Source organism: Cordyceps fumosorosea, assembly GCF_001636725.1.
Source record: "Cordyceps fumosorosea ARSEF 2679 chromosome Unknown scaffold_1, whole genome shotgun sequence".
Lineage (NCBI taxonomy): Eukaryota > Fungi > Ascomycota > Sordariomycetes > Hypocreales > Cordycipitaceae > Cordyceps > Cordyceps fumosorosea.
Genome location: NW_017387301.1, coordinates 795,786 through 814,968, shown reverse-complemented (window position 1 = coordinate 814,968; position 19,183 = coordinate 795,786). Strand labels below are relative to the sequence as shown.

The following is a 19,183-nucleotide window of genomic DNA, read 5'->3' as shown; positions in this document are numbered from 1 at the left end:
TGTGAGGCGCTTCAGCCAGGGCAAACTGTGCGATAATCCTTGCAGTCGTTGGTTTCAATGCGGAGACGAGAAAAGCCCTATGGTCTTATATATAAGGCTCAATTCCGCGTAGCAGAAGGATCAACTCAAAGTCCAGCCATTTTGTGTTGCTGCGCTGTCCAAGATGCTAGCATTGTACGCCGCGGTGCTCTTTTTCATACCCGTGGCAATTGCACAGGAATGGCTGTCTGATCCGCGCGCAAATCTCCGCCCGATTAATATTACCGGCTTACCGTATTACATTTATCGCTGGACTGGCTCGTACGTTTCATCCCGCGGATCGTGACCACGCTTGCCTCTAATCGCCGCCCAGCTACTACAATGGCTCAACGACGATCCGCATAGAGCCAAAGGAATTCGAAGACGACACGGACAAGGACACAAGACTCACCCAGCCTATTGAGATAACCTATGAGAATTCTATTCTTGCCATTGTCAAGTCCAATCGATTCGTCAAGGACCAGAATGAACTCACCTTCTCGCTGCGGTACTGGGACAAGCAACTCAACATCACACCCGTGCACGATGACGCAGATGGGCCGATTAACTCGATCCGAAATATTGACTCTGTAGAGTAAGTCTGACTAGCAGCCTGTGAATCAAATCACCGCATCATTGCTAGCATGGCACACTCATGCGGGAGAAATGTGCTGACGATGTGCAGCATGAACCGGTACTACCGACCATCGGGTACGTTGCCGCCGTATTGGCAGCTGGACAGCACGCACGGCTCCGGAACTTCATACTCGTTCGGTGGCCAGCGCAACTCGACCGTGCTGCAGAGCCTCCGCTTCAACTGCTCCCAGTGCCTCTCCAGCAACGAGTTTGGCGGATCCATCGTCAACCCGCCGAAGCGCCGCGGCGCCGATAATCCGCTCAACGTCACCAGCTTCCCCTCGGTCAGCGGGCAGTTCAACAACCGGTCGGCCTCGCTGCGCATCAGCGGCACCTTTGTCGGCGGCGACCGGCCGCCGGGCGATGGGCGCAGCGAGGTGCACCTCGGCGGGCCGATCACGATCAGCTTCCTCGGGGAGCTCGACGAGCTCCGGTCGGACGTCCTGCTGCCGAGCAGAAACGGGACGCCGCTGTGGAACTCGACGCTGGGATACAAGAGGCAGCTGTACGGGAACGCGGCGACGGCCATGGCATCGGCGAAGGGGGCATTTTGCGCTTGCATCGTGACTGCTTTGGTGGCTGCGTTTGGGAGTATGTAAGGTGTCGGGACAACATCAGGCCATCGGAGAGTCTGACAGCGAATGAAAGCTGAGAATGAGAGGTCAGCTGAGTGTCATATGGCTTTTCTGTAGGCAGCATGGATAATAACGTCGCTATATTGCACCACGTATGTCCCTGGCTGCCCAACTTGTGAGTCAGAAGGACGTTTCCCCTCACTGCTGCGCCACGACCAAGATCACTCGGAAATATGCGATCAGTCACACTTGTTACATGGTGGAAAATGGGTAGTTCCTGCCTCGATGAGTTTGTAAATGTAGACTTGATTAGTTGCTATTTCTACTTGCCCTCTTCACATGAGCATATTGACACTTACGCTATTGAACAGCAATTTGTACAGCATGAATATTACCGTAAGTCGAGCTGCGATCACGAGAGCATGAGCGGCTCGTTTCCATAATTAGACCACTCTCGATGGTTTCTACTAACTAACTTGACGACCGTTACAGGATCGTGAACAGTGGGTTGCCACGTGGACCAACAGTTCAGATGAAATGCTCAGCGCCTTCTAGAAATGCATTCTTGGCCTTGCTCAACGGACAAGCTGGACGTTACGAAGCTACGAAAAGATACATCAAGACGATCATCGAGAGCGGAATCGAGCCGAGCGACGAGGAGCAAAAACTACTGAGCGTCGCGTACAGCAAGCTGCAGCATGGCCTGCGCGCCTCCTGGCGGGCCATGTCCGCCGTCGAGGAGGACCAGCGAGCCAGCAACGGCAAGCATCTCGGACTGATCGAGGAAGCGCGCAGGGGCGTCGAGGCAGAGCTCGAGGAGCTGTGCGATGAGGTGATTGATCTCGTGGACAAGCACATCTACCCGAGCGCCACCACGGATGAAACACTCCTCTTTTGCCTGAAAATGTTTGACATTTACTTGACAAATGCAAAGGGGCCCCCTCAGAACGCTAATTTCTGTGACAGGAGAGGTGACTACAATCGGTATAGTGCGGAGTGCACGTCCGAGGAGAAGCGCATCGTGCGGACAGAGCTGGCCGCCTCGGCTTACGGCGTGAGTTTGGCGCCAGGGCATGCTTGATAAACGAGGAAAGGCTGACTTGGAGAAAACCGCACATAAAGGACGCGGTGAAACTCGCGCAGATCCGCTTCGATGCGGGAAGCTCGCTGCGGATGAGCATCATAGTCAACGCAGCCGTCTTCTACTACGACATCATGGGCATGCACGAGGGCGCGATCGAGCTGACGGAGACCGAGCTGAGTAAGGCGGCGGAGGCGCTGGGCAATTCGGTTGGCGAGGACATCAAGGCGATCATGGGCCTCCTCCAGGCCAACTTGCGGCTATGGAGGGCGGACCAGAGTCGATGAGGTGAGGTGGCCGAGACTAGCTACCTGAATGTGTATGTCATCGGAGTCAAGAAGCCGATCACGGACAAAGGATGTATCATCCTCACTCTTTTCGTAGTACATTGTAATTTTGCATTATGAGGCATGATAGAATAAAGTTTTTCTCTTTCTCTTTTCGTTGGTCAAGGGTATCCAATGTGGCGCAGTGGTTTCCTCCTGTTGCTGAAATGCACAAACTTGGCCTTACGGATATAATATAAAACAAAAACAAGTGCCCAACGATTTATTGCTGCGCTCAAGTCGATTGTAATTATAAAATTTACATAAATAATGTTTCGCTTCTCGCCTCTTTTTGTCATGCTGTTACGGGATACGAGCTACCGTAGAGTCATCATTGCACTTGATCATCGCTGCAAGACCACGAAAGCGCTAATTGAGGCACAATCCCGCAGCTTGCACTTGCAGCAATTCAATGCAAGACAGAACCTAGTTATTATTATTACCAGTAGCTCTGAAAGCTGAAATGTCCGAGCACGGCACTCCACTGTAATCGCCCAGACAAGAACTTGCCAGACTATCCGAGCTAAAATAGCTTCAGGGTCTACTGGTTGGTCAATCAGATAGACATTGTAACTATGTACATACAAACGAGTTGAGACAAACAGTCGTACGATGTGCGACATGGATACCGGAAGTCACCCGGTCATATCTGGGATAAAAAGGCAGTCGCAGCTGTTCTCATTGTCTCCTCACGCCAACACGCTCTCAAGACTTCTCTTAAGTCTTCGACCTTCAGCCCTGCGCCTGACTCGGGCCTAGTGCAGGCCCGACAATGACGGCATAGTCGTAATTGTGGGTGCCGCGACCCAGCAAACCGGAACAATACGAGGGCATTCGTTCTATAAAAGGAAATTCTCGGGTGCGAGCTGGGCGGGTGGCGGCGGGTTCTTGAAGAAGTGCCTTGGTATGACGTCGGCAGTGAGGTTTTCTTTGAGTTGATGGAAACTCGTCGCCGTGTATAAAGCTGGACTGCTTCTCACGATGATCCTGCATCTGTCTAGGGACATTCATTGCTACCTCATATGCTGCTAGCTACCATGAAATACTCACATACGATACTGCTGGCAGCGCTGGCCAGCGCTTCCCCGACCCCGAAAGATTGGACCCTGCAAAAATGGGATGCCATTGTTGTTGGTGCCGGCACCTCGGGGATTATCGTTGCCGATAGACTCAGTGAAGCCGGTCTCAACACCTTGCTCCTCGAGCAGGGCGGTCCATCCTACGGCATTTCAGGCGGCACTGAACGTCCAGCCTGGCTCAACGGCACAGAGTTGAGCCGCGTCGACGTCCCCGGCCTTTGTACGCACATACCCTCACCAAATGCACACCGAGACACCCCAGACCGCCTGTATTAACTCTTCCGCCCCTTCCCCCCAGACTCTACCATCTTCGACAGCCCAAACTCCAGCTTGCTCTGCAAGCCTGACGCCGTCCGCGCGTACCAGGCCTGCACGCTCGGCGGCAACAGCGCCATCAACGCCGGCCTGTACTTCCAGCCGCCCTCCTCCGACTGGGACGACCACCACCCGCCCGGCTGGCGCAGCGCCGACGTGCGCGCCGCCACCGAGCGGCTCCTGCAGCGGCAGCCGCCCGTCACCAACTACTCGGCCGACGGCCGGACCTACGTCGAGGACATCCAGGCCGCCGCCCACACCTGGCTCGTCGACGGCGCCGGCTTCGCCGAGGTCGACTTCGGCGCTGAGCCCGACCGGAAGGACCGCGTGTACGGCCGCCCCGTCTACAACTACATCGACGGGCAGCGCGGCGGGCCGGTCCGGACCTACCTGCAGAGCGCCCTCTCGCGGCCCAACTTCCACCTCGCCACCGGCGTCAGGGTCAAGCACGTCATCCACGAGAACGGAACAGCGTCGGGCGTGGAGGTCGAGGACGGCTGCGCGAGCAGGTCCGTCGGCCTGGCGCCCGGTGGCCGCGTCGTGCTGAGCGCCGGCGCGCTGCAGTCGCCGCAGCTGCTGATGCACTCCGGCATCGGCCCGCGGGAGACGCTGCAGCGGCTCTCGGACGCCTCGTTCGGCGCGTACGCCGCGCCCTCCTCGTGGGTCGTGCAGCCGGCCGTCGGCGAGGGCCTCTTCGACAACCCCAACACCTTTATCGAGCTGTCCTCCCCCGCGATTACCTCCTTCGCCTACCGCTACGAGGACCCGGACCCGGCGGGGCGGGACCTCTACCTGGACGCGCGGAGCGGGCGCTACTCGTTCGCGTCGCAGGCGGCCGCGTTCTGGACGTACGTGCCGCATGAGGACGGCTCGCGCTCCGGCGTCCAGGGCACGATCAGCTCCGCCGGCTACGCCGACTACACCGGCGCCCACACGGTCACGCTCAACGTGTACGGGACCTCGGGCTTGCTCTCCGCCGGCCGCGTGGAACTGTCCTCGGACGGGCGCTTCGTGGCGGGCGCGAGCGCGGACACGTACTACTCCCACCCCCGGGACGCGCGGGCGGTGGCCGCGTTCGTGCACGACATATTTCAAGCGCTGCCGGCGTCGACGCCGGAGAGACCGGCGGCGGAGGGACTGACGCCGCTGAACATCGCGCGCACCGCGACGGTGGAGGAGATTGAGCGGTACGTGACGACGGCGTCAGCGTACGCGCGCGGGCAGGTGAACCACTGGTCGAGCTCGTGCCGCATCGGGGCTTGCGTGGACGCGGATACGAGGGTGGTAGGCACGGAGAACGTGCACGTGGTGGACGCCTCGATCATTTCGCCGATGACGGTCAATCCGCAGTTCGCGGTTATGGTGGCCGGAGAGAAGGGGGCGGAGAGGATCCTGGCGCTGGCTGGGAAGGGACTGTGAATGAATGGTGAAGTGGCATGTCCAAGTCGTGTTGGACATGGCAAGGAAGACGATCTTACTGTAATCCGGTCATTTGTGTATAATTGCATTGTATTTTTAGCATAGACATGGCTACCGAAAATAATGAGCATAGATATTTATGAATAATTTTCTTCGTCTTCGCACGCGATAGACCGCTATGAATGAGCTTGGCAGCTCTGTGTGGCAATATCACAGCCTGCGAGGGATGATGTACTGGTGCTGTCTACAGTATGGGTAAGTTCTGCGGTCCTGAACATGCCACAACACTTGCAGAAATTACATCCTGTGAAACATTTTGCCGTGTACAGCTCCTGATGGTAGTAAGAACTTAATAATTACCAATACATTACAACACTGACCCCTGTCCGGCCAACGTTCCGGTGCGGGGGCTCCGTCAACGGACAGTTCGGTCACGGCTATACGTAGAAAACAAGCTTCCCCGCATCGTGGCTTGCAATCATCGATCCTCCATCGCCATCTCAATCCCCGGAATCATGGTTTTCAAATCCAAGCAAGCCGATATCTCCTGTGAGTACTCCCAGCATCAATAAAGCTGCCCGACCACTCAAGTCCCATTCTAAACCCCCTCCAAACGGCAGACCCGAAAGACCAGACCATCTGGCAGTGGCTCTTTGAATCCGGCCCGGCTCTAGAAGCCTCCGCCTCCCCTTCCCTTCCTCTGGCGCCGCCAGCCGGCTTCACAGATGTCACCACCAGGCGGCACCTGACCTTCCACCAGGTCCGGCGGTACGCCACGCATCTCTCCTCTGCGCTGGTCCGGTCCTGCGGCCTGCACCCCGGCGACGTCACCGTCGTCTTCAGCAAGAACTCGCTCTACTTCCCCGTCGCCGCGCTCGCCGCCGTGCGCGCTGGCGGCATCGCGTGCGGCGCGTCTCCCGAGTACACCGCCGACGAGCTCGCCCACACGCTGCGGCTGAGCCGCGCCCGCTTCCTCCTCGCCGGGCCCGAGGTCGTGGGCACGGCGCTGGCGGCCGCCGCCGCGTGCGGGCTGGCGCGCGAGCGTGTCTTTCTGATCGACGGCCAGCGCAGCGACGTGCAGAGCGTCGACGAGCTGATCGTGCAGGGCAGCAAGCTCAGTTCGCAGGTGCCGGCATGGAAGCTGCCCCCAGGCAAGACAAACGGCGAGATCTGCGCGTACTTTGGCTTCAGCAGCGGTACCACCGGCCTACCCAAGGCGGTCATGATCTCGCACGCCAACGTCATCGCGCAGTGTTTGCAGATGCAGGCTGTCACGCCGCCCGACCACGACAAATTCCTGGCCGCGCTGCCGTTCTACCACATCACTGGCCTCATCCACCAGTTCCACCTCCCCATACTCCTCAACGCCAACGTGTACGTCGTGCCCAAGTTCACCCTCGACGTTGCCCTGGGCACCGTCGTCGAGTACAAGATACGAGAGGTCCTCTTCGTCCCGCCCATCATCATCCGGCTCGTCCGCGAACCCGAGCTGGTGGGCAAGTACGATCTCTCGCATGTCCGCCGCTTCTCCTCTGGGGCCGCGCCGCTCTCTCAGGAGATCCTGACCGCTCTCGAGGCAAAGTTTCCAGGAACCGGGTTCAAGCAGGCTTACGGCATGACCGAGTCTTGCTCGGTGCTCACCACGCATCCCGTAACGAAGTACGACTACAAGTACGCATTCAAGGTCGGCCAGCTGGTGGGCTCAACGGAGCTACGCATCGTGGATCCAAACACGAGACAGGACTGCGGCATAGACACTCCGGGAGAGCTCTGGGCGAGGGGTCCGCAAGTGACAATGGGCTATCTGGACAACCCAAAGGCAACGGCCGAAACCTTTGACGCGGAAGGATACCTCCACACGGGCGACATCGGGAGCATCGATGCTGAGGGTTTTGTTTCCATCACAGACCGAATCAAGGATATGGTAAAGGTCAAGGGTATCGGCGTTGCTCCAGCAGAACTGGAGGACTTGCTTCTCGGTCACCCCTTTGTCAAAGATACTGCTGTCTGCGGTATTGCCGACGACCGCGCTGGCGAGCGCCTCAAGGCGTACGTGGTGCTACAGGATAACGCGCCGTCGTCCGAGGAAGCCGGCAAGGCACTCATCGATTTTGTAAGATCAAACAAGGCCAAGCACAAGTGGATCGTCGAGGTTGAAGTAGTCAGTGTCATCCCCAAGAGTCCGGCGGGCAAGATTTTGAGACGGAAGCTTCGGGATAGATCTGCGGTCGAATCCATTGCCGTGGTTCGAGAGACCGGACCACCGGCCAAGTTGTAGAATTGTCGTCACCGACTTTATTGGTCACTTTCTATGTAAATACGTGTCGTACATACTTGGCCATGAATCCTTCATAGGGAATAGAGACAAGTCGAAAGCTCTCGGAGAATGTGTAAAATAAAATAAATAAAACGCAGGAAAATGTGAAAAAAAGAAAAGCACCTAAAATTATAATGACTCGAATCAGTCAAATTGAGAACACAACGCCAGACACACGGTGAGCCCATCTACTGTCCGCTGATCACCTGGTGACCTCGCGATGTCCCCGCTTCCCGACCGCCTCACCTTCTGAGGCAGGTGGTGAGGCGGGAACGGCAGGTACGAACGAGATTACGCCCACCCTTGACCATCAAAATAGAAGCTCCAATTTCAATCCTTCACCTCATTCCATCCACCACTTCAAACAGCTATTCGTTCATCCTCCCACCATGTCAGCCCCGTCCCCCATCACGTCCACTCCGCCTACCGTCGAGAACCCTCACCGCTCCGAGCGCCTCGTCTACACCGCGTTCGACGCCGACAAGCACGACGCCTTCCTCTTCTCCATGCACGCCGACCCCGTCTCCTGGACGCGCGCCTGCTCCCAGATCCAGCGCCCCATGACGCGTGCCTTCCACGAGGGCATCCTCCGCCATCACAACAGCCAGCTGCTCTTCGTCATCGTCAACCGCACCAGCAAGGAGGAGGAGGAAGAGGAGGAGGAGGAGAAGCTGGAGCCGGTGGGCAAGCTCATCCTGGACGCGTCGGACCCGGCGTCGACGCAGCACGGCAACACAGAGCTCGGCATCGGCATCCACCGGTCCTTCCAGGGCAGAGGGTACGGCGGGGAGGCGCTGCGCTGGGCGCTGGACTGGGCGTTTGGCTACGCGAACATGCACAGGGTCGGGTTGACGGTGTACGAGTGGAACGAGGATGCGCGCAGGCTGTACGAGAAGGTCGGGTTCCGGGAGGAGGGCAGGAAGAGGGAGGCGCTGTACTTGAAGAACAGGCGCTGGGATGAGATCTTCATGAGCGTCTTGGTGCACGAGTGGCGGGCGATGCGAGAAGCGGATTGCAAGGTGCCCCAGAGGATACTCTCGGCCTTGATTCCAACCCACCCCACGCACCTTTAAAAGCTTGTCTTTTTACAAAAAAAGGTTTTACAAAGGAATACAGGTCCTCGAGTTATCCGTCTATTCTGTTTTTGATGTCATGTCCCGTCCCATAAATCAGTGCGCCGCCCCATGCTAATGCTTATCCTTGTCTTCATCGCCTACCGTGTAGCCTCTTGCTATACCACTCCTGCCCTTCTCAATCAACGTACTGGCTTCTTGGTCAAAGTCGGTTCCCAGGCCCTGCCACGTTCTTTGTGAGCGCAGATACTCCGCGCCGGGGCTGGCAACGCCGTTGATGCTGGCAATCTCCCCGGCCGCTCTCGAAATGAGCGCTGTTCCTGCCGATGAAGACTCGCCTCCCTGCTTCTCCTCACCATTGGCAGCCGCTGAGCGCACTGCTAAGCGCATCGGTCGACTGTGGCTAATCAGCCGGCCTGTCCGGAGGTCATATTCGGGTGGCATCGACTCGTCCTCGTCAATCTCGTCATCCCCTCCCTCGGCATCGTAGCCGTTGCCATTCTGCGCCGGGTGGCCACCATTCGCCTCCGTCTGTTTCTCCTTCTCTTCATCGTCCACCTTGAGCTTCTCGATGCCTCCCCACCACTCATCCCCCCAGACGCGGTCCTGCACGTCCATCAGCGCCACCTCCATCTCGAACGGCGTCACCACCGGCCGCCAGTAGCTCGCGTCGTCCTCGACCAGCCCGCTCTCCCAGCACCCGACCACCACCCAGCCCTCGACCTCGGCAAAGTTGGCCAGCTTGGCCGGGTTCAGCTTGCCGACCACGATTGTGTAGCTCTTCTTGCCGGCCGCGGCGATCTTGGCGCGCAGAAGGTCGATGGACGGCAAAAAGTCGGACACGGACAGCGTGTTGACGAGGATCCCGACGACGCCTGCGGACGCCAGCGACAGGACCTTGGCAAACCGTCGCCGCAGCAGGCCGGCGGTCTGGATCGTAGGGTTGTCGATGGTCAGGGTCGAGGCCGTGGACGACGAGGACGGGATGGAGAGAATGTGGAGGGAGGCGAAGCGGGAGCTAAGTGCGAGGAGGAGAGACTGCGGGGGGTCTGCGATGTGGAAGAGGGCGTACTCCTTTAGTTGCTCGGCGTCCAGCTCCGTGCCGACTATTTGCCTGTTCGGTAGCACGCCAGCCGGGTTTCTCGTCGCCTGCGTCGCGACAATGTCTGGATAGCCGCTGTCCTTCAACAGCTTCACGACTGTCTCTACGTGGCTCTGGTAGGTCAAGTCCGCCATGACGACCACCTTACTGGCCGTGTCGCCAAACTCCTTGCGGAACTCCTGCAGGACCGCGCCGTGGTCCAGCTTATGCGTAGTGTAGACGTATATCACCGGCAGCCGGCTCGTCGGGCTCAGGCACGTCCGGCCGTAGTGCACCGCGACCTGGGCATCCGCATGCTCCGCGGCGATCTCGTCCACGCAGCAGGCGCTGTAGCTCGTGTCCGCGAGGATCGAGACCTTGACCGGCTTCTTCTTCTTCTCCTCGTCCTCCCCGCGGCGCGCGTCTAGCTCTCTGCCGAGAATCTCCGAGACCTTTGGGGCGTCGACGAGCATGTGGTCCGGGAACTGAAGCGCGATTCGCGTCCAGCCGCCGGCCAGCAGCTCCGCTATTGTTCGCTCGACATCGTAGATCTCGCGGAGGTCGTCGTCGCTGAGGGAGGAGGGCGCCTCGAGCGTGGCGGCGGCTTCGAAAATGCGGTCTTCGGGGGTGGACAGGACCGGTGGCGCGGCGAGATCGGCGGACATGTTTTTTTAAACAACACTGGGCACGCGATTTCTCTATTCCGGCGATGCTCGGATTGTTCATGCGATGATGCGAAAACTTTTGGCGGGGCAGCTCTGCACAGCAAAAAATGGCGGGGTATTTTCATGCTGGCACAGCGCTAGAGTAACTAACGTACAATGTATGTATGTACAACCTACTTGCATCTTCTTCGCAAGCATGGCGGCTGAAGAGACGCCTCTGTGCTTGCGAGGTTGTAGGCAGCTCTCGGTATCACGGAAATTTCCATTACTTCAGACATGGCTATTAATATGTAAACTCACGTCTCATGTCTTTTTATTTCACACACAAATCCTGGCGGTCTCAACCTGCATACCCATGTGACGGTTCGGCCGACTCGCACAAAGTCCGCACACGAATTTCCTAATTCGGACACTCTGCGCCTGCCATCGCACCAAGACCTGAGCTGTATGATCCCGCAAAACCAGGCCGCTTCTTCAGCTTTCTCTTTCCTTTTCTTTTTTCTTTTTTGTTTTCATGGCTAGAAAAGCTGTGTCTCCGTTTCTGAACTGTCTCAGCCTTTCAATACCAATTTCAACGGGCTATCCAGTGCTATCCAGTCCGCCTGCACACCTTTCTCAGCAACCACTGCCTACCACGTCGATACACAACTGCCATACGGATAAAGGTTTTAATCCCATAAAGAGAATTTCGTGTATGCATGATCTGCAAAGTATTTTCCAAGTTAGCGTTCTGTGTGCCATATAGGCATCAACAGCTGACCACGCCTGCAGCTGCACACTGTTTCACAGCAAAGATATCAGCCACGCATTTTGTGACGCAAGACATTACCAGGGCTTTAAAAGTAGACATTGCCCTGGTGCTTCATCTTTCTACTCCCTCCTCTACTCGAATTTTACGAAGTCACAATACAATGTCTACCAACCTCCCATCTCACCACTTCCTCTCAGGAAAGTCGATATTTGTCATCGGCGCTGGCCTTTCCGGCTCTGCCTTTGTTGCTAGCCTCCGGGCTGCATGGGACTATGACAGTCCTTTTCCAGACATCTCGGTGTTTGACCGTGACCCCAAGGCTACACATGAACGACGTGGGGGCTACAGCTTGTCTCTTATTGGAAGCGACGTATCAGGCGGGCTCATCGCTCTCAATAAGATGGGACTTCTCCTCGATGTTTTGCGCGGGGCCATCGCAGGCGTAGGCGACGACGGTGCTTTTAAGCTCTGGACATCGGGTTGGATAGAGATGGGAGGAGGACGACGCTCCCCCCTGCAAGGAATACCGACAGCAAACGTACGCATTTCCCGGAAGCAGATTCGTCAAATACTGCTTGAAGGTGCTCAGCTCAACAACGAAGACGCCGTATACTGGGGTACTCAGTGCCTGTCCATGTCGAAGCTGCCTTCTGGTCGCCTGGCGGTGGAAACAATCCGAGTCGATGAAAACAAGCCTCGGTTTATGGATTGCGACATCGTCGTCGTTGCGGACGGCGCCAATAGCAAGATCCGCAGCTTTCTACGGCCGAGCGATGTCCTGGAATACACAGGGGCAGTTCTGCGCACAGCGGTGTCCAGATTTTCCGGTCCGTTGCCAAAGGAAATTGGCAGAAACTGGGGGTTTGTTCTATCTGGCAGCGGCACATCATGCTTCGTGTCCCCGGCAGGAAAAGGGGATCTTCAATGGGCCGTTGGTCATTTGGAGCCCAAGGTGTCGACTGAAATACGGGATGTCGATCATGCGAAGCTCATCGTCCAGCAATGCGCGAGTTTGGGCTCCAATATTGCAGAACCTTTCAAGACCATTCTCTCCAAGACAGATCCGGAGACGGTGATGTGCATCAATGCCCACGACAAGCTACCCTTTCAGCATTCCGAGATAGGCAAAATGCCAGTTGTCTTCATCGGCGATAGCAATCATGCCCTGAGCCCGTTCGCAGGATACGGTGCGAATCTTGGGTTAAGCGACGCGTGGGATCTGGCAGAGCAACTCGTTAAAGGCAACTCTTTGGAAGAGGCAGTTGCAGCGTATGATAGCATCAGCTATCCACGAGCAAAGGGGGTTGTCACCCGCTCTCGAAAATTGTTGCGGACTGGTCACAGCACTGGGTTGCGATATCTCCTCTTTATGCTTGCGCTGCTGGTATTAAAGGCATTTCGTTGGATTTTTCGTAGATAGAATCTGCTAGGATAATTCCATATACATTCTCACATGTTCCAGAATACAGAAATGTAGAGACACGGCAGTGCTGTCGCCAGTGAGACGGGATGCAGGTATCCAGACCGCCCCACTGGTGTCCCTTTACGCGAGTCCCTGTCCAGAACGCGACTTTCCAACGCGCCAGCTTAAAGTGGTGGGGATTCTCGTCCATCCATCTTCTCCTGGCCCATCACACCATGCTCTTCTTGCCATTTTGATCGTCATTAATACTTTGCTTGAATTCAATCGGCTCCTGCAAAATCTGTATGATATCATCTTAACCGAATTGTTCTGCTGCGTTTGCCAGCCGCGTGTACGTACAGCAAACGCCCTTCCTTGCAGCTTCGTGCATAATGGCGGGCGAAAACACCAATGCCACGCGCACTCCAGCGCGACAGCCGGCAAAGGCTGCCGCGTCAATCTCTTCTTCTGCCAAGCAGAGATCTATCATGTCCTTCTTTCAGAAATCTTCTCCGGCTGCGACCCCATCGCCAGCTGCTCGCAAACAGGTCTCTTCCGACCCCAGCTCTTGTCTAAAGGAGACCAAGGCCAACTTCTTACCAAAGGCGAAGCCTGCGCAGAAACTCTCGACGCCTGTGCCTTCAAGCGACGCGTTGGAACCCAGCAGCTCGCAGGAGAACCTTGATGCAGCTTCTCAGACCGAGATTGCCCCCAGCTCTCCTACCAGGGCCATTGAACCAAAGTCCAACCCTCGACCAGCAATCAAGGTCCCGGCTAGTAGCAGCCCGGCACGGAAGGTATGCCGAAACTGTGAAACAGCACCGTTTTCAACCAACTTTACCTGACATTTGCTGTAGTCACGAAAAGCTGTCAGCTACGCGGAATCTTCCGAGGATGACGAGCCAGTCTCGACTCTTAACCGCCGTCGTACTAGGACACGACCGGTTCTAGATGACGAGGACGAGTATGGTGATGACGGTGCCGCCGACGCACAAGAGGATCAAGGTAAACTATAACAGTCTACTCCTGATGTTCGCCATCGCTAATCGTCGCTCTAGACGATATTGACGATTTTGTTGTCTCGGACGATTCGGACGGCGAGACCCCCAGACCAAAGAAGAGAAAGAGGCCATCGCAACCAAACACTGCCCGGAAGCGCTCCAATATATCACCACCCGCCACAAAAGACGAGCTAAGCGACCTAAACGAAGATGAGTTCATGCTCGATATTCCGCCGCCTACCAGTGCCAAGCAATGGAACTACGACCCCGAATCCGAGGAGAAGCGTCCTGTGACAACCCCAGTTGAGCGTGCCGCAAAAGACCCGAAGCGAAAGGAAAAGGCTCACACAAAAGAACCCGAGGAACGCTATTCTTGGCTCTCTAAGGTCAGAGACAAGGAGAAGCGCGAACCGGGGCACCCCGACTACGATCCACGAACAATCTACATTCCTCCTCTTGCTTGGAGCAAGTTCTCGCCTTTTGAGAAGCAGTACTGGGAGATTAAGCAGAATCTCTGGGACACGATCGTGTTCTTCAAAAAAGGCAAATTCTACGAGCTGTATGAAAATGATGCTACAATCGGCCACCAAGAATTCGATTTTAAAATGACCGACCGTGTCAACATGCGCATGGTCGGAGTACCTGAGAGTGTCCTTGACCACTGGGTGAATCAATTCATTGCCAAGCAATACAAGGTTGCGCGGGTGGACCAGATGGAAACCAACCTCGGAAAGGAGATGCGTGAAAGACAGGACAAAACTGGAAAAAAGGCGGACAAGGTGATCTCTCGTCAACTTGCGTGCGTTCTTACCGCCGGCACATTAGTCGATGGAAGCATGCTCCAAGACGATATGGCGGCTCACTGCGTCGCCATCAAAGAGTCCATTGTGGACGGGCTTCCCGCATTCGGTATCGCATTTGTCGATACGGCCACTGGTCGCTTCTTTTTGACTGGTTTCGTTGATGACGTTGATTTGACCAAATTTGAGACCTTCATTGCACAAATCAGCCCAAGGGAAATGTTGCTCGAGAAGTCTCATATCTCGACCAAGGCCAACAGGATCCTCAAGAATAATACCAGTCCTACCACGATCTGGACACACTTGAAATCTGACGTGGAGTTCTGGGATGCCGATACTTGCAGACGCGAGTTGGCTGTTGCAAACTACTTCTCCAAGGGAGAGGACGGTGATGTAGCATGGCCAGAGGCTCTCGAGAAGGACAGGGACAATGACCTCGTCATGTCCGCAGTTGGCGCTCTCGTTTGGTATTTACGTTTCCTCAAAGTCGAGCGGCCTTTACTTTCCCAGAGCAACTTCTCCATATACAACCCCATTCAGAAGGACGGCACCCTGGTTCTTGACGGCCAGACCCTCATCAATCTCGAAATCTTCTCTAACTCGGTTAATGGCGGCGGCGAGGGCACCTTGTTCCAGCTTCTTAATAAGTGCATTACACCCTTCGGCAAACGCCTTTTCCGCCAGTGGGTTGCTCATCCGCTTCAAAACATTGATAGAGTCAATGAACGATTGGATGCGGTAGACATGCTCAACAAAGATCCATCTGTCCGCGAACAATTTGCCTCCCAGCTCGTCAAAATGCCGGATTTGGAGCGGCTGATCTCTCGAATCCATGCCTGCTCCTGCAAGCCCGAGGACTTTGTTCGTGTTCTGGAAGGGTTTGAGCAGATTGAGTACACGATGACCCTGTTGTCCGCCTTCAAAGGCGGCAATGGTTTGCTTGATCGTTTGATCTCGGGCATGCCCAGCCTCGAGGAACCGCTTGCCTACTGGAGAAATGCCTTTAATAGAACAAAGGCCAAGGAAGAGAAGATCCTCATACCAGAGCGCGGTATTGAAGAAGACTTTGATGCCAGCTTGGAGCGCATGGAATGCATCAAGGGTCAGCTTCACGAGCTGCTAGCTGACAAGAAGACGGAGCTCAAGTGCAAGTCGCTCAAATTCACCGACGTCGGCAAAGAAATTTACCAAATTGAGGCCCCCAAGACTGTTAAAGTGCCTTCCAGCTGGCGCCAGATGTCCGCTACAAAGGATGTCAAGCGATGGTATTTTACTGACCTAACAGCTCTTGTCCGCGAGCTTCAAGAGGCGGAAGAGACGCATTCGCAGCTGGTTCGTGACGTCGCTACGCGCTTTTGCAAAAAGTTTGACGTTGACTACGAACTTTGGCTCTGTGCTATTCAGGTCGTTGCTCAGTTAGACTGCCTGGTCAGCCTTGCCAAAGCATCATCGTGCCTAGGCGAGCCGAGCTGCCGTCCCCAGTTCGTGGAGCAGGACCGAAGTCTTGTCGAGTTTGAGGAGCTGCGTCACCCGTGTATGCTGAACACCACCGGCGATTTTATCCCCAACGATATCAAGCTCGGCGGCGAGCGGGCCAATATTAATCTGCTCACGGGTGCCAACGCTGCGGGCAAGTCTACAGTTCTGAGAATGGTATGTACATACATCATCAAGCATGTGGCCAATGCATATCTAACTCGAAACAGTCCTGTATCGCGGTCATCATGGCGCAAATCGGGTGCTACGTGCCAGCCGTCTCGGCAAAGCTCACGCCTGTAGACAGAATTATGTCTCGCCTCGGCGCTAACGACAACATTTTCGCCGCGCAATCGACTTTCTTTGTTGAACTCTCGGAAACGAAGAAAATCCTGGCCGAGGCCACTCCTCGCTCGCTAGTCATTCTTGACGAGCTGGGCCGCGGCACAAGTTCATATGACGGCGTTGCAGTTGCCCAAGCTGTGCTACACCACGTAGCGACGCACATAGGATGTGTCGGATTCTTCGCCACGCACTATCACTCTCTCGCCACCGAGTTTGAGAACCACCCTGAGATCAGAGCCCGCCGCATGCAGATCCTCGTAGACGACGCGGAGCGCCGCATTACCTTCCTTTACAAGCTGGAAGATGGCGTTGCGGAGGGCAGTTTTGGCATGCACTGCGCCGCCATGTGCGGCATCTCCAACAAGGTTATTGAGCGTGCCGAGGTGGCCGCCAAGGAATGGGAGCACACGAGCAGGCTCAAGGAATCCCTGGACAAGGCAAAGACGGGATGCTACATTCCGTTGGGTATACTCAGCGATGTCGGAAACTTGCTTGGTGACAAGGCTGAAATCGATGAGAAGGGTATCGATGTTTTGCTGCGTGGTATCGAATGCCTATAGCAGGCAGAGTAAGAGATGGGTGTTTATGTACTGATTTCAATGTATAGTAATGGTTTGGCGCTCATGTCGAAGGAACAAATTCAGTGTCAGGGTAAAATAGGCTTTGCCGGTACTTGGTAATTCAAGGATGCATGCAATCTAATCACGGGCCAGTCTGCTGGCTGCAGCGCATAAAACCTATCTGTCAGCCATGTACATTATTTTGCAGATGGTGAGGCGAAGTGCTTCCGTAAATTCAAAGATAACAGTCATACATGGTTCTATTCAGATCTATTCGTGATAAAGCATCGTTCTAGACATAAGCCAAAGCGATTCCAGCAAACGCGCCAGCTCCTTCATACAATCTCTTCTTATCCATGCCGTCCAGCCCAAACCTATACACGGCGCCACCCAAATCCGTCGTGTAGATGTGACGGTTTCGCAGGTCCAGCTTGATGCCAATCGCCTCGTGCATGTTCCTCGCCAGCAGCTCATAGTCCTTGCCCGGCACGCTCCTCGCGCCCTCGTCCCGCACCGGCTGGATGCCCTCCAACTTGACCCTGTTAATGCTGTTGCCGATCGGCAGCTCGCCGCGGTCCGTCCAGTACAGGTGCCCGCCCTCCTCGTCAACGTCGAGGTCGATCGGCTCCGGCAGCCCCTGCAGCAGCACCTCCACGTCCGTCCTCGTCGCCGCCGTCTCGCCCTCCCGAAACTCCGTGCCCGCGCGGAACACGCGTCCCCGGCTGCCCTTGCTGGGGCCCTTTTGCGTCCAGTAAAACGTGCCCGTGGCGGGCGACACGGCGACGCCGACGCACCAGCGGGTCTGGTCCGCGACGTGCGCCGGGTCGCGCCGGTCGCCGGCCTCGACGAGCGTCTCGAGCGCGGAGCCGTCGAGGGCGCAGCGGAGCACGCGCAGGCCCTCGCGGTCCGTGAAGTACAGCTTGCCGTTGACCTGGTCGACGACGAGCTGCTTCGGCGTGTTCACGGAGCCGGGCGGGATGAGAACTTTGGCGTCGCTGCCGTCGAGGTTGGCGCTCCAGATGGAGCCGTCGTCGCGGCTGGGGATGCCCATGCTGGTCCAGAAGAGCTTGCCGGCGGAGAGGGCGACGTCTATGCCGTCGGGCGTGCGCTGGTTGCTGACGAGCGGCTTGAGGGGCCGCTCGTCCGAGGCGCCGACGAGTACTCGCCCGGCGCGGAAGGCTTCGCGAGGGTCCTCGGCGGAGAGACCGATGTCGAGGAAGTACAAGAGCGGGGCGTGAAGGTCGTCGTGGCCGGAGCCGGCTGATTCGCTAGGGGCCGCGGGGCCGCCGCCGGGAGGTAGCAGCCCGCCCTTGGCGGACTTGGTGCCCAGCCGGCCCTCGTCAATGTACGTCTTCAGAAAGTCTACCGGCGTGTTTGGCAGCCCGCGCTCGGAGATGTAGTGCTGTTCGATGAACGACACGGTGTCGAGGCCGACGGCGTCCATCATGGCAACCGGGCCGCTTTTGTTGCCGCCCCAGACCTCGAGCCAGAGCTTGTCAACCTCCTCCGGCGTCGACACGCCCTCGGCCAGGATCGTCAGCACCTCGCGCTTGATCGCCGCCCAGAGACGATTGAATATCAACCCCGTCGACTCCTTCCTCGCCACGTACGGGTGCATCCCGACCGCCTGCAGCTTCTCAACGAGGAACGGGAAGACGGCCTCGTCCGTCTGCCCGCACGTCATCAGCTCGACCACGCGGTTGCCCGGCGGCATGTAGTAGTGCATGTTGAGCACGCGGCGCGCCGTCTCCTCCGGCCGGCGCAGGCCGCCGAGCATCTCGCGGCTCTTGTACGAGGACGAGTTGCTGCACAGCAGGGCGTCGGGCGGCGCCAGGGACTCGAGGTCGGCGAGCGTCGAGACCTTGAGCGGTAGCTTCTCGGGCACGGCCTCGATGACGAGCCAGGCGGAGGCGACGGCGGCGGCAAGGTCCTCGGTGGCGGTGACGGAGCCGCGAGGGGAGTGGTGGGCGGAGTACTGGGGGAAGCTCGTCTCGCAGTAGTGCACGGCGGCGATGCGCTGCTCGGCGCTGGGGTCCCGGATGACGACGTCGAAGCCGGAGGCGGCCCAGGCGCAGGCGATGCGGCGGCCGAGGACACCGCCGCCGAGGACGGTGACGACGCGGCCGTCCGTAGAGGGTAGTGTGAATCCCATGATCTTTTGCTTGTGAATTGAATGGGGAAGTTTGATGGGGTAGTGTGTGAGTGGCGTCTGGTCAGCGTCTAGGCAAACTCGGGAGAGCGTGAGCCCTTTTATAAGAACAAT

The 19,183-nt window shown here is 56.9% G+C and overlaps 8 protein-coding genes across 8 annotated transcripts; 6 read left to right on the top strand and 2 right to left on the bottom strand.

Moving 5' to 3' along the window:
* Positions 1–163: 163 nt before the first annotated feature.
* Positions 164–2,597, top strand: ISF_00261 (14-3-3 domain protein; the record flags this gene model as incomplete). The annotated part of the gene is made up of 7 exons (XM_018843868.1): positions 164–300; positions 353–613; positions 704–1,249; positions 1,601–1,625; positions 1,722–1,732; positions 1,785–2,283; positions 2,373–2,597. 7 exons carry the CDS (start codon positions 164–166, stop codon positions 2,595–2,597), a joined length of 1,704 nt encoding a protein of 567 aa, XP_018708318.1.
* Positions 2,598–3,673: 1,076 nt separating this feature from the next.
* ISF_00260 (cellobiose dehydrogenase) lies at positions 3,674–5,449 on the top strand (the record flags this gene model as incomplete). Its single annotated transcript, XM_018843867.1, has 2 exons — positions 3,674–3,935; positions 4,014–5,449. The coding sequence occupies 2 exons, from the start codon at positions 3,674–3,676 to the stop codon at positions 5,447–5,449; spliced, it is 1,698 nt and encodes a 565-aa protein (XP_018708317.1).
* A 515-nt stretch (positions 5,450–5,964) lies between these two features.
* Positions 5,965–7,727, top strand: ISF_00259 (4-coumarate-CoA ligase 2; the record flags this gene model as incomplete). The annotated part of the gene is made up of 2 exons (XM_018843866.1): positions 5,965–5,998; positions 6,070–7,727. The coding sequence occupies 2 exons, from the start codon at positions 5,965–5,967 to the stop codon at positions 7,725–7,727; spliced, it is 1,692 nt and encodes a 563-aa protein (XP_018708316.1).
* A 428-nt stretch (positions 7,728–8,155) lies between these two features.
* On the top strand, positions 8,156–8,839 carry ISF_00258 (Acyl-CoA N-acyltransferase; the record flags this gene model as incomplete). The annotated part of the gene is made up of 1 exon (XM_018843865.1): positions 8,156–8,839. The coding sequence occupies one exon, from the start codon at positions 8,156–8,158 to the stop codon at positions 8,837–8,839; it is 684 nt and encodes a 227-aa protein (XP_018708315.1).
* Positions 8,840–8,953: 114 nt separating this feature from the next.
* On the bottom strand, positions 8,954–10,585 carry ISF_00257 (diphthamide biosynthesis protein 2; the record flags this gene model as incomplete). The annotated part of the gene is made up of 1 exon (XM_018843864.1): positions 8,954–10,585. One exon carries the CDS (start codon positions 10,583–10,585, stop codon positions 8,954–8,956), a length of 1,632 nt encoding a protein of 543 aa, XP_018708314.1.
* Positions 10,586–11,496: 911 nt separating this feature from the next.
* Positions 11,497–12,756, top strand: ISF_00256 (Aromatic-ring hydroxylase-like protein; the record flags this gene model as incomplete). Its single annotated transcript, XM_018843863.1, has 1 exon — positions 11,497–12,756. The coding sequence occupies one exon, from the start codon at positions 11,497–11,499 to the stop codon at positions 12,754–12,756; it is 1,260 nt and encodes a 419-aa protein (XP_018708313.1).
* A 374-nt stretch (positions 12,757–13,130) lies between these two features.
* On the top strand, positions 13,131–16,920 carry ISF_00255 (DNA mismatch repair protein msh6; the record flags this gene model as incomplete). Its single annotated transcript, XM_018843862.1, has 4 exons — positions 13,131–13,535; positions 13,596–13,743; positions 13,797–16,192; positions 16,246–16,920. The coding sequence occupies 4 exons, from the start codon at positions 13,131–13,133 to the stop codon at positions 16,918–16,920; spliced, it is 3,624 nt and encodes a 1,207-aa protein (XP_018708312.1).
* Positions 16,921–17,212: 292 nt separating this feature from the next.
* On the bottom strand, positions 17,213–19,072 carry ISF_00254 (NAD(P)-binding domain protein; the record flags this gene model as incomplete). Its single annotated transcript, XM_018843861.1, has 1 exon — positions 17,213–19,072. One exon carries the CDS (start codon positions 19,070–19,072, stop codon positions 17,213–17,215), a length of 1,860 nt encoding a protein of 619 aa, XP_018708311.1.
* Positions 19,073–19,183: the final 111 nt, after the last annotated feature.